This window comes from Heloderma suspectum, chromosome 11 (genome assembly GCF_057233095.1).
Source record: "Heloderma suspectum isolate Gila_16-S chromosome 11, 16-S_ref, whole genome shotgun sequence".
Classification (NCBI taxonomy): Eukaryota; Metazoa; Chordata; class Lepidosauria; order Squamata; family Helodermatidae; genus Heloderma; species Heloderma suspectum.
In genome coordinates this window covers 7,844,624-7,859,017 of record NC_139468.1, presented here as the reverse complement: position 1 = coordinate 7,859,017, position 14,394 = coordinate 7,844,624, and the positions used below count along the sequence as shown (strand labels likewise).

The 14,394-nt window shown below is 46.6% G+C and overlaps 1 protein-coding gene across 1 annotated transcript in view; it reads right to left on the bottom strand.

Moving 5' to 3' along the window:
• THSD4 (thrombospondin type 1 domain containing 4) overlaps window positions 1-14,394 on the bottom strand; it is a 564,631-nt gene that overhangs the window by 23,234 nt on the left and 527,003 nt on the right. The window contains 1 exon segment of the mRNA XM_084817856.1: window positions 9,810-9,983. Coding sequence (XP_084673982.1) covers window positions 9,810-9,983 — 174 coding nt within the window.

Below are 14,394 nucleotides of genomic sequence, written 5' to 3'. Positions count from 1 at the left end.
CCAAGGAAAATGGAAGATAAAGGAAGGGTCGGCCAAATCCTAGTTGTGCATTGATTCCACAAGTATTGGTTTTGTCCTGGATCTTTTCCGCACATATGGTAACTAATTAAATTGGATCCTGGGTATTCACAAGATGGCTGTACTCATCACAAGACAACAGTATTCAAAAGCATTTCTCAAAAAAATGGGACAAATGAGTTTCACCTTCCTAAGTGAAATTGACCCTGTTGGGGTTAACATTTTTGTTAACATTTTTGTTAAGCCTCCAGTGTTTGAGGTGAGAATTCGGCTTTGCTTGCTTCCAAAAAATCCCCATTCCATGAGATATTTGGGAAAGCTTAGAATCCACCAGGGTGTTCTTTTCATCTTTGTAACAACCTCATGAGCAAGGGGTGTTGGTTCCAGTTCTGAAATGCAAATTTTGGCTTGCAGAGCCTCTGACTGCTTCTTTAAAGGTTAAATACACACACACAATTCTGTTCCTGGCACTTTTTGAAAAAGGTCTTTAGAAGACAAATCCAACGATATGTTGGTTTCAATGTCACTCGAAAGGGTAGGATCTCTAAAAGGGTTTTTTAAGCATAGCACAGTTGACTGTTATTTAAAGGGGGGGGGGATTGTTTATACTTTGGGTAGAATTTTTGCAATATCCTGAACAGATACTTATCCTCAGTACCAGTGAAAAGTACAGGGTGTACTGAGTAAAATCAACACACACTTTACCTAGGGTGCACTAAACGCACACATACCAACCAAGGTCTGAAGTCCTGAAAGTTTAACATTTGTATCATTTGCGGGGCACTGTTAAAAACATGGGGCACGGTTAGTGCCAGCCCCAGGTTTTTGACAAGACACCCTCCATGGGCCCCTCCCTCAGCGAATCTACCTTCTCACCACCATTGCCACCAGCTGCTCTACCTCCTCCTCCTTGCTACCACTTGTTGGCTTGACAGAGGGCAAGCAGGCAGCGGAATCTGCTGCTCCTCCTTCTCACCCTCACCACTGTCCATGGCCAGGGCGAGAGGAAAGCGAGGAAGCAGAGTGAAGCGTGGTGGCAACTCCAGGGGGCTCTTGTCCAAGGGCCCCTGCTGGGTTGTGGGGGCCCTGCCTAGGGGCCTTCTCTTGATGCCAGCCCTGGGCATGATCCATCCCAAACAAATCACTATTATTTGGGCATGATAGTGCTCTTTGAATACCCAAAGGGCTGTCACGTAAAAGGGTGCAAGACATAGGGATGGCCGAACTCATCCCTATCCATGCTGTGGGCCTCTTGCTGGACCCTGGCTAGACCTTGACCCTGTTTGCTGCACATGGTGAGAGCTGCTGGGCAGTCCATAGCTGTCCAGTGACTGGCATGCAGCTGCCTGATCCTTTGCTGAGCTCCCATTTTTCATAAAAATGGTGGCTCAGTCTTTTTGGTGAATCCCCACTTACACAAATGGCAGCTGTAAAGTGGCCATTTACACAAGATTGCAGGTGTAAATGGTCCGTTTGCACCTGTACTCTTGCATAAATGGCCCCTTTATCATAGAATCATAGAATCATAGAATCATAGAACCATAGAATCATAGAATCATAGAATCATAGAATAGTAGGGTTGGAAGGGGCCTACAAGGCCATCGAGCCACTGTTTGTGTAAATGAGGAATTACAAAAAAGGTTGAGCCACCATTTTTACACAAAATGGTATCTGGGGAGACCAGCGGGGACTGCTGCCCTTGCCCAGCTCGGCAAACACCACATCGGGCAAGTGCGGTGGTCCACAGACTGGAGTCTGAGAGGGTGTCCCACAGACTGGGACATTGAGAGGGGGGAAGTCTGCCAGACTCCACTCCCTTCCCAGACTCCCACAACAACCCTAGTAAGACACTTATTCTCTGCTGTCCCAGCGGGCAGGACAAGATCTAATGGACTGAAGTTCTAGGAGGGTAGATGTCAGCTCAGCATTAGGAGAAAGGTCTAGATAGTGAGAGCAGTTCAACAATGGAGCTAATTACTAGACGGGTGGATGAACATTCCTTCACTGGAGGTCTTCAAGTAGGGTTGCTGGAGAATTCTGCCACAGACTCAAATGAGGCTGGATTCCAAAGACTCCGCCCTCTGGGGTCCATGGCAGAGTGGCTGCACTTACCTCCTTTTCCGGAGGATTTCCTGCAGAGTGGCTCTCCAGCTCCCTAGAAGATGTGATATTCTAATGGCAGCTGCCATTAGCCTATGGCAGGGAAAAATACAGCCATAAATGGTATATTGTGCATCATTTGTGACTGTAAAGCACTGACTTTGCCCTAAATTGCATCCGTTTATGGCTGTATTTAGGTCAAAGTCAGTGCTTTATGGCTGCAAATGGCATACAATATGCCATTTACGGCTGGATTTTTTCCCCGTGATAGGGTAGTATATTGTAGGGAAAAATGCAGCCATAAATGTAGGGTTGGCGGAGAATTTCTCCCCGAAACTTCAGGGGGCCAAGCGCCAACATGTTCGGCCCCCCGAACAAGTTTCGGGGAGAAATTCTCCACCCCCCCGCCCCCCGCACCCCCCCCCCCGGGACGGGACTTACCTTTGGCGAATGTCCCTCCCGGCAGCGGGTCCGGCCGGCGGTTCGGCGGGTCTTCGTCCAGGGCAGGAGCGGCAGCCGGTCTTTCGACCGGCTGCCACCACCGCCATTCCAATAAAAGAAAAAAAAACGCCCCCATGATAGGCTACGTGACGATTAACGTAGCCTATCACAGCTAGATTTGCAAAGTCAGCTGTGATAGGCTATGTAAATCATCACGTAGCCTATCATGGGTGACTTAAAAAAAAAAAAAGCACGTACAGATAATGGCGGCCCCCATAGGGAGCCGCCATTCCCGTTCCTTTTTTGGTCGCTGTAAAGATTTACGTAGACTACAGCGACCAAATAAGGAACGCGAATGGCGGCTCCCTATGGGGGCCACCATTTGCATACGTGCTTTTTTTTTTTTTTAAGTCACCCGTGATAGGCTACGTGATGATTTACATAGCCTATCATGGCTGACTTTGCAGATCTAGCCGTGATAGGCTACGTTAATCGTCACGTAGCCTATCACGGGGGCGTTTTGTTTTGTTTTTTACTTTTTAGTTCACGGCCGGGCGAGGCGAGGCGCCTCCTCCCCGGCCTGAATTTTGGCCGGGCGAGGTGGGAAACCTCCTCCCCCGGCCTGAACTTCAGGGGGAGAGCAGCGAAGCGCCTCCCCCCCACCACGAAAAGCTGCGAGACCAGGTAAGTGACTTTCGTGCACCCCTAGTTTTACGGACCAAAAAAATGTGTTTGGCAGCATGCATACATTTAAAAAATATGCACAAAAAACTGCACACAAACACTCTTTATTCAATAGGATAAGAATGCATACATTTCAAAGCTACACACAATGTCTACATTTAAAAAAATACACATGAAAATAACTCACAAATTTTCATGTGAAAAGAAAAAACACAAAGATTGCAATTTGATACAGACATGAGATGGAACAAGCTTTGAAGTGGGATTTGGAGAATTCCAGTGAACTTGAGTTTTGCTAGCATGCTCATCCCTATAGAAATGATGGAATGGCAATGTACTGCAGTATGCCATCTTGGGAGGACTTCTGCCCTGAAAGGCAGCCAAGAAATATTTTAACTAAATAATAAATAAATTTAACAATCATGGCTGGTGCAGGTCTTGGTTTCATAATTAGCCCATTTCAGAAGAGAGTCTGATATTCTCCCCTAAATATGTCTATAAATCAGACCCAATGAACAGTGTTTCTGCAATTTTCTGCATGAATCAATCTTATATACATATTTGGTTTTTCAAGTGTGTGTGTGTGTGTGTGCTGTAGCTAACAGTGGAGAATTAAAGTATTATGGGTTTTAAAATGTCTGAGGGTGCCTATTCCTGAAGAATTTATTACTTTGGAGAAATAAATTAGAAGCCTGAAGCAATATGGTAGATTTATGGATAAACTCTGTGTGGGTGCCCAGGAGTTCAAGACATAATTCCTGTTAACTGCATTGTGAATTGCTAGCCCTAGAGAAGATTAACTCTTAGGATGCCAGTTAACAAAACAAAACCGTGGAGCTGCTCCACCAGTTACAACCCAGCATGTCCATTCTAAGGTATGTTTCTGGAAAGGATGTTTATGCAAGGCCAATAAGATTTGGGTGCTCAGCATAGGCTGGGAGACTCTCAGACATGGTAATCAGAGGCCTTGCTAAGGAAAGGAAATAAATGGCTTTTTCAGGACTGTTTAACTCTGCACACTCTGCAATGTGGGCTTGATGTCAATAGAAAGCAAAGCCTTAAGATTTTATTTTTAAAATATTTAGGGAGGGGGCTTCAAATTGGATCTCCTTTTTCCTTCTGCATCTGGGGAAGTGGAAGGGGGGAATCCTGCATTACATTATGATTTCATAGCTTGGATTTCTGTGAAATTCTCGGCTGGCATTTTTATTGCCTTGAGATGTTTTTGTTTACCTAACTCATCGCTAATCTAACTTAGATCTCTTTCCCAACAAAATGCTTTGCGAGAGGGAGCGGGGAGGATAAAAAAGGGGCCACTTCTATTGCAAAAGACATAAAGCCTTAAAAGTTTTATCATTTGCTTTGTCAAAACTAATCAGCTAATTGGCATGATCAGCCACATCAGTGGGCTGAGTATGAAAATGAGAGAGCTCGGATTCATCACAGCCAAAGAGATCCGGGCTCTTCCAGTGCTGGGACAAAACTGGATTCCATTGAAAGCTTCTCCATCCCTATGTGTGGTTTTGGAAGTGTACCAGATGGCAGGTTTATATGTGGCCTGAGCCAGGTAGGGCTCAAGAGCCAAAGCACCAGTTGGGAAGAGGGAGCCAAAGTTTAGCCAGTGTCCTTACAGACAAGACAAAATGGTCTAACTGAGGAACAAGGTCTGAGGCTGAGGTTTTATAGAGTCCAGTAGCCTGGGATTGGCTCCTTGAGGTCAGATGACAGAATGCTCAGACTGGCTGGTCCTGCAGCCCAGATGGCACCCTCAAAGCACCGAGCTTCGTCTGCTGGACTTGCAGTGGAAAGAGAGCACCAAAGTAATGGTAATGCACGTAGCTTGCTAAGGCCACACCACCCAGGTACCTGGCAGTAACTGTGGGAGCTCTGCCCCTCCAAATCTGTTTCACCTTTAAAGGTCTTCTTTCCCCACTCAGCTTCCAACTGACCCTGGTCACAGGGGCATCTCTGAATGGGGCAGATCATATAAGCACATGAGGAGTAGCTTCCACTCCAATCTACTAGGGCTGGATGAATCTGTCCATTTCAGTGTCTCTCGATTTTTCATCTTTCCAATCTTAAGTTTGGTTCCTCTTGAACTTTGAGAATGTTTCTGGTCCTCAGTGTGACTCATCCTGAGCTTTGAGAATTTTTGTTTTGAATGTCTGCATGAAAATCTGTAAGCATTTTGTCTGTATATCTCCAAATACGTGCAATTGTGTTCAATTTCTGCCTAATGTACACATTTGGTGCAAGCAATTTTGCTAATATAATACATTTTGGAATGTTATGCTCCTTAATATACACATGTTTGTATGCACATTTTGATAGGGCAATTCCACTGCAAAATTCAGAGATGTGAGACTTTTGGTTCATAGGGTGAATCAAACTTCATATGAAAGTATGAAATTAGGTATGTGGGCACTGAAATGCAAACTTAACCAATTTCTCCCCCATCTATAGGTTTGGGACTCTGGTGTATGTCCTCCACAGCAAAATGGACAATGCTATCCTTGATACAATGGAAAGGGATGGACGGACTCATCTTCATCCAGGGCATGGGGGAGCTCGACAAGCTGCCCCCCCACCTCCCTGCCCACCCTGCCCGCCTAGCCGCACAAGCCACCCCTCCTCTGTGAGCCAAGGACTCCAGCAGTCAAGCCCTTGTGCTTTGTTCCCACAAGGGCTTGACCACCAGAGTCCCCAGCACTGCACACGCTCCAAGCGCTCTAGCCTTCTCCTCCTCCTGAGGAGGAAAGGGCTAGGGTGCCTGGGACATCTGACTTGGATTCCTGCATTGAGCAGGGGGTTGGACTCGATGGCCTTGTAGGCCCCTTCCAACCCTACTATTCTATGATTCTATGGTTCTATGGCCCATCCTACCCCCATTGGTTGTCAAGAGCTTCCTTGACAGCAGCCAAGGCAGGAGGAGCCCTCAGCATGACCCACCCCCCAAATGCAAACCCCTCCCAAGAAGGACAAGGCTAGAGTGCTTGGGCACCTGCCCCACCAGTTGTCAAGTGCTTCCTTGACAGCTGGCAGAGGCAGGACCCCACTCCCAGCTGCTGGCCAAGCTGCGGGGCGCTTGGAGGCTGGGTCCATCAGCACCAATGGCTCTCTAAGCAGGGGGACTCCACCCCCTCCTCAGACTCCTGTGCCATCCTTAACAGTCGACAAGATGGAGTTAAACTATTAGCTCTCCAGCATACCCTGCAGAGACCAGTCACTCAGAAGTCTGGAAGAAACAGTAAATAATGCCTGCCTCATAACTAGGCACCCCTCTTCTTTTAGATATTGCAGAGCAGACAGCTGCTTCTCTTATTAATACGACATCTCTAATCCGGGGGTGGGGGGTGGGGAAGAGCTGCACTGCAAAACATTTTAAAAACATCCTAAAAATAGCATTGCTGAGCAAATGGAAGTTGCTCTTTTGCTATCTGTGCCAAACTCATTAACAGAGGGATCTTGATCGCATTATGGAAGAAACTTACTTGGGAGAGCATTACTGGGAGATGACATTTATTCTTGATGGTGACAGCTGTTACCAATTCTGGTTGGGGCTGAACTGAAGCAAGTTACTTTGTTTCATCATGTTTGTGAATATTAAAACAAAAACAAAAACTTTAAGCCACAGGCCCCAGGGCTATTTCCAGCCTACCTGGGCTAGATTTTGCCCTCTGGGTTTCCCCAGAGGGTCAGATCCCTTTCCCTCGGCCACCAATCCTTGGGTGGTTTCCCAGCCTTTACGAAGTTTTTCTCCCATTCTAAAAGGTCAAAGTGCCTCTGCTAACGTTTAGTTATGGGTACAGATTGGGTAGGTGTCCCCTGTCTGGGTTTTCCAGGCACCAACCCAGCCCCTGCTCCCGCTTGCACACACCCGAACCTGTGGTTGAGCTCCCTGCCGCTCGCCCAGCCACCCGCACTCACCCAGACAGCCTCGTTGAGCTCTGTGATCACCATTTTTTGAAAAACGAAATAGTGGTCACAAAAAAATTGTGCATGTTTGTGACAATGCACATGTTTGCACATGCAACGATGTGCATTTTTGTGACTGCCATTTCATTTTTCAAGAAATGCGATCGCAGGGCTCAAGGAGGCCACCCGGGTGAGTGCAGGTGGCTCGGGGAGCATGGGTAGCGGGCAAGCAGGGGCAAGGGCTCAGTGTGTGTGACTCAGGGGTGTGGTTGGGGGGGCAGTCTGCTGGATTCCCAGACAGAATCAGGTGCCAGCCAGTGCTATCCCTAGTTATGGGCAGTAAGACCTTTAAGCTACAAGATCTGGCAAAACACGCTGCCCCTTTTGCCTCTGGCCTCCCCTGTTTTGCCTTCCACCCCAGCCAGGACTGGAATGCAGCCCCTAAGAGCTTCTTTGAAATGAAATTCAGCCCTCGAGCTGAAAGAGATTCAGCAACCCTGCGCTAAGCCCCAAGCCAATTGTCTGATAGCCTGATATTAAGGGATCCACTATGCCAGCATAGCATCTCAAGCTCTACTCATTTCTGTAATGTTCGCCAGCCTTGCCATGTTCTGACGATAACGTGATTTTAAAATGCTTGTAGTGGTGCAACCCAAATTTGTAATTCCTTGGCCCAGATTATAAACCTCGGCAAGTCATGCCACACACCTTGCATATGGGGTGAGCATTACATTGGTTCTCTTCCAGCTTGGATGACAATCTGAGCTGTAGAAGGACTCCTCCCTCTCTCCTGTTCACCTGTCTGCTGCTTCAGTGACAGGAGGATTTCATTTCTTTCTAGGAACATGGAGGGGGTTGGGGGCAGGGGTGGAGCTCACACTGTTGAGGGGGGAGAAAGCAGACCCCATCCCACTCCCAATGCCACCATTGGGCTTGGATTGGGTTTGTAGCTGAGCTTGAAATAAACTGGATTCTTTTTTTTCAGGGCGGGGGGGGGATCCCAAACCCAAACATGAATGAAACCAAAGAACAGGGACAGTCTCTCTAGGGAACATATTTGAAGGAACTACCAAATGTTTCAAGTCAGGTGCATGGATCTGCCAATCTCAGACACACTGATAGTATCTTTTCTTTTCTTTTTAAGTCAAGCTCATTCTATCCGGTTTCTTCACAGCATTTTTTTAAAATCTATACCGAAGTTCATATTTTGTGCATTTTTAATTTATGCATTAATGTATTCATTTTTGGTGTGCATTTTTACATACATGCATTTTCCCCAAGCACTTTCCCCAAGTGCTAAAATGCTGTCTGTGTGCCCACTTCTAAAATGTATGCCTGTTGGGCACACTTTCCCCTAAAATGTGCGTTGTTGTGTTCATTTTTCCAGAGATAAGCGGCATCGGAAAGATTACAAAAATACAGATTTCAAAATACAATTCTGACTTGGAGGTGCAAATTGGGGAAATCTGTAAAAACACACACACACACACACTCCAAAACAGAGCAAATTTCTCATTCATCCTTAATTTAGAGTGGGGGGAACAGATCTGCAATTTTCCTAACAGTTTACCAGGGGTTTTTTCCTCCTCTCCTTTAGTTTTACTAGCTACACAATCTTAGTCTGGAAAAAATGCAACTGTAGGTGCAGGGGAACAAAGCAATATCCTTTCAATCACCATACACTTTGTCCTAGCAATGAAAACACGTAAGTATAAAAGACATTGAAAACAGATGAAGCAAACAAAGGATAATTCTTCACACACTAAAAAAAAAAGCCCCAAAGCTCTGGAATGTGACAATTACCCACCCAAATCCTGTTTGTATCGGGAGACAGGGGGGAGGGAAGGTAACCATTGCCAATATATACAATGGGCTGCCCATTTTCATCCAATGGCAAGCACTTTTAAGCCCTGTCGATTTCAATGGGAGAGATTTATAATACAATCCTATGTATGTCTGCTCAGAGGTAAGCCCCATTGATTTCAATAGGACTTATTCCTAGATGAGTCTTCATATGATTGCAGCCCAAAGCACATGATTAGCTCTCCTGTTGGAACCAATAGTGCCTACCAGTGCTTAATTTTGGCTGGATTTTCCCCAAGCATCCTCAGGGTCCAGCAGCCATGCCATCAAGCTGAAGCAGGAACTGAGAAGGGATGCAGCCAGGGCCACCTTCAGCTCTGCTGAGAAGCCAGCTTCCTTGGCTTTGCCTTTCCCCCAACTGCCAACCCATTGCCATTCCATCAGGCTGTTGCTGAAGGAGAGTAGGAAGCAGGGCCACTCCATCAGCTCAGCTGAGAGACCAGCCCTTTTTTTTGGGGGGGGGGGCTCCTCAAAGAGAAAGCAACTCAGTTTCCATTCCAGCTGTTCAGGATGAGAAGACCAACAATTTCCTGCTACATTTGGCCATTACATCTCCATTACAGCCACTCATTATCAGATCAGTTTAACATTAAGCATTGGTGTCTAGGTTTTCTTGTTTTCCTTTTCCCTCCACATCACTCTTTCCTTTTGTGCCATGTCTTTTTAGACTGTAAACCTGAGGGCAGGGACTGTGTTCTTTTTATTGATCTGCAAGCTGCACTGGGACCCCTTCCAGCTGAAGAGCAGGACATAAATGCTTTGAATAAATACATAACGATAAACAGTACCTGGCTCCAGCTTCCAGCAAACCATTCCACTTTCCCCAAACATGGCCCATTGTCACAGGGGGTTGTTTCTGATGGCCTGTTGTGTCCACAGCCCTCCAGCGGCAAACTGCTGATGTGGTTGGTCATGCATATGACAGATCGCGTACGGACACCGGCACCACATTCCGCAGAACACTGTCATGGTGAGAGACCCCAGATGTGACCATTAGTCCTATTGTGGCTTGAGTGAAACAGGTTTTGATAAGCCCTGGAAGAGGACAGAACTATGTGGCACAAAAAGGGTGACAAATACAGATTCCGCAATTAGGAAGGTCACATTCTGCAATCAAAAAAGGACATGCAATTAAGGAACACTGGAATAGGTGTTGCTACAATTTGCAGAGATGACTGTTTCCATTAATACTTTCTTATTTATATATATTTTAAAAAGAGGGATCTTGGCAAAGACGTGCCCGCAGAACAAAATGGAAAGAGAGAAAGGCATGGAGGGGTTTTCACCATGGTTTCCCTCCTCCCTGTCTATGACATTTACTTAAAATTAATAATACTAATACTAATTCTCATCATCATCTTGAAAGGATACTAAGTCCCATGCCAAAGCTAAGTATGTCAAACAGCAAGGCCAAACATTAAGTTCAAGCGGGCACAAAAAGGTGTCCCAAGCCAGTCGTGTCCGACTGTAGGGTGCGGTGCTCATCCCTGTTTCTAAGCCGAAGAGCCAGCGCTGTCCGAAGACGCTTCCGTGGTCATGTGGCCGGCATGACTGAACGCCGAGGTGCACGGAATGCTGTTACCTTTCCCGCAGAAGCAGTACCTATTTATCTACTTGCAATTTCTTGCTTTCAAACTGCTAGGTTGGCAGGAGCTGGGACTGAAAAAGGGAGCTCACTCTGTCACGCAGCATTCGGGTCTCGAACTGCTGTCCTGCCGACCTTCCGGTCTGCAGTTCAGCGTCTTAACCACTACACTTTTCCCTAAAATGAGCATTTTTGTGTTCATTTTTCTGGAGACGAGCGGCATCAGAAAAATTACAAAAATACAGATTTCTGAATACAATTCTGACTTGGAGGTGCAAATTGAGGAAATCTGTAGAAGCACACACACACACACCCAAACAGAGCAAATTTCTCACCCATCCTTAATTTAGAGTGGGGGGAACAGATCCGCAATTTTCCTAACAGTTTACCAGGGCAGTGCCACTGAGAGATAGCTGGCTGGCTCACTTGGTCAAAGCATGGTGCTGATAACTAGATGGACTCCCTTCCTATTTGTGTGCTGGGAAACAAGGGGGATCATTCCACTGAATTTCGGAGTGGGGGGGAGAAATTCTTCAATAGTTTATTGGGGATGGGGCTCATTCTTGGCAGCGGTGGTAGCGTGCAGCTTTATTCTTCCCACCCCAAGTTTTGCCGTCATGGCTTCTGCTGTAAGCGACAGCAGTGGCAACTCTGTTGGCAGCCAGGCCACCATTTTGCATCCTCCATAATGCCCTGGATCTAATTTCATTCTGGAAAATTATGCAGGGGGTAGGGTAGCCACAGCCACCAAAATATAATAACCCAGAGAAAAGTCTCCGAAGTAACCTACAATTACTTGGTGTGGGTGTCTGTGTGCGTGTCTGTGTGTGTGTGTGTGTGTGTGTGAGAGAGAGAGGGGGGGAGAGAGAGGGAGAGGGAGAGAGTAACCAAACAATCTCTGAAATTTTCTCAGAAACTTGTCTTTTGAGAAATGTTGGCTCAACTGTAGTAATCACACTTCCTATCCCTTGTTACTTGAAGAGAACTGAAGCAGCTCTGGCTCATATAGAGCTCCATGTGCCATCACCCACAGATATGTGCCAGAGCTGGAGGGTGCACGTCTTTGGTACACTTCCTAAAAACAGGCTTGCCAAAGATGTGCTGGATGTGAAGAGTTGGACCAGTTTCCATGTTGATCTCACTGTGTGAAGTGGGAGAAAGCAGTCATGTGAGTATGGGTTACACTGTTCTTTAAACCAAATTGAAGGAAAGACCCCTTCTTATGTGTTCCTCACATTTCAGTACCCCAAAGTGTTTTGATCAGCTGCCAGTTCTTTCAAAGATCCCCCTACCCCAATTGGCATTGCACATACACTTTGTGCTCACTTTCTTTCCCTATTTCTTTGCTCACTCCCTTGTCCCCCTCCTAAAGGAGAGGGAAGCTGCATTTGTGTTTTTGTGTGTGTGTGTGTTTTGCAGGGGGCGGGGGATTATTAAGAATAAAGAAAAACCATGTGCTGACTGCTGAAAGATGTATGCATAATTGAATTTATACAGTTACAAGCAGTTATATTATATTTCACATGGAAAGAAAGCCACAAATAAGCATTTGTTACATGGTATGAAACATGCACCAGATTTGGCATTTTGCAAGTGTGTACGTGTATGTGTGTGTGTGTGTGTAATTTCATTAGTAGCTGTGTAAGGCTGCTAATATATATATATATATATATATATATATATATATATATATATATTATGGAACATTCCTGGGAGGTGAATGGATGGCTCTGTGCTGGGTACTATTTTCTGTAAGTGGTGGTGGGGAGTTAGCAATGATTCAGGGAGGTGATAAAGTGTGGAACCAGCTCTGGCTCTGAACTTTGCTGGAGGTCAAGAATGTCTAGGGCAGCCCTCCCTATCCTGGTGCTGATCCAGATGTTTTGGACTTCAACCCCCATCAGCCACAGTGAGCATGACCAATGGTCAAGCATGCTGGGCGGTGTCATCCAAAACATCTGGAGGCCACCACGATGGACAAGTCTGGTCTAGGGACTGATGCAGATAACTCTGATATTAGGGATGACATGTCAGGGCTGAGCCATAAGCAGCTGCCCAAGAGAAGCCAGGAGCCAGGAGTAGGGATGGCATGCGAGTCTGAGGAGGGAGTGGAGTCCGACAGACTTCCCCCTGCTCAGTGACCAGCGGGAAGCGCTGTGAGGCTGTCCACCTCATTACTGAGCTGCAATTGTGTGCACAGTCACGGCTCGGGTACTTCTACATATGTAAAGTGGTGTCTATGGCTGCCTTAAAAGGGCAATGACTCAAGATTACAGAGTAAAGGGCCCTTTACACCTGTAATCCTGAGTCATTGCCCCTGTAAAGCAACCATAGATGCAACTTTACATATGCAGAAGTAACCCAAGCTGTGATTTCTGTGCACAACTGGAGCTCAGTAAGACGGGCGGCCTCCCAGCACTTCTCGGGCAATCGCCAAGCCATCCTGCAGCTCCGGCAGCACGGGTCATGCAGGCAGGCAGTGTGGATGGCTCATTGACTGCCTGAAGGGAGCAGACAGAGGTGCATCCATCCATCCCTAGCCAGGAGGTCAAAGCTAAGGAACAAGCTGGGGATTCAGAAATGAGGAACCAAACCAGTCCGCTGCCCAAACTGAGGAACAAGCAGGAATCCGGACCAAAGGGTTGCCCAGATGTTACTGCTGCGGGCAAAGTGGGAGTCAGTCCCAGGGAGGAGTCAGTCCCAGGGAGCAATCTCAAAGTCAGAGCCAAGGGCAAGGTCAGGAGATGGGACCCAAAAGAGCAGAAGCCGAAGAACACAAAGGAGTGCACCAGAGCCAGGAAGATCGGTTCCTTCGGCAAGGGCTTTGGCCAGACACAAAGCCTGTCTGAAAGGGCCCAATGGAAGGGATGGTAGCTCAGTGGCAGAGCCCCTGCTTTGCACACAGAAGGTCCCAGGTTCAATCCCCACCATTTCCAGGTAGGGCAGGAAAAGACTCCTGCGTGAAACCCTGGAGGGCCTCTGCCAGTCAGGGTCAATGACAGACTAGATAGACCAATTGCATGTAAGGCAGTGTAAAGCAGCTTCCAATGTTCCTAATGGCCAGCTTGAGAACATTTCCCAGGAAAGCATTCCAATGCAGCGGTTCTGTGGCTCATCACATAGAGCAGCCATACACAGTCACCATCTAGCAGTTCCTGACATAATAAGCCAAACTTCATGTGATGCGTAAGATACATAATTGGAGTTTTATTGCCAATGTCTTCTTCTTTGGCTAAAAGCAGCAGGGGGGGCAGTTTGCGTTTGCCACAGCACCAATCTGAATAGTTCCCCTAGGTGGGTATTAGCTGCACTTCTGTAGGGGCAGAGAGGGGAGAGGCATATGATACATGTCATTTTACTGGTATGATTTCCCCTCTGCAGCTGATAGCAGCTTAAGGTGGGAAACAGTGCAGAGGAAAAAGTAAACCCCTCTCCTCCAGTGTGGTGGCCCTAATCCAAAATTATCAGGCTAGATGCTACTAATTTTCTGTTTTCCAGGTAATTTCCATTTGAAGATCCAATGAGCTTATTTTGCTTCTCAAAGAGAAACAGGAGCTGGCAACTAGGGATGGATAAGAAATTCACTTTAGTTCATTTTTTTTATCAGCATTTATTCAGTTTGCACTTCCCGGATCCGAACACAGTCCTGAACCAATTTGCAGTCTCAAGTCCATGCATTTCTGGGCATGCAATGCAATTCGAGCAACAAAGCAATGCATTAAAAAACACATGTGCATTTGAAAACTGTGCATGAAAACATTCATACAGTTGGAAAAGGGACAAAAACA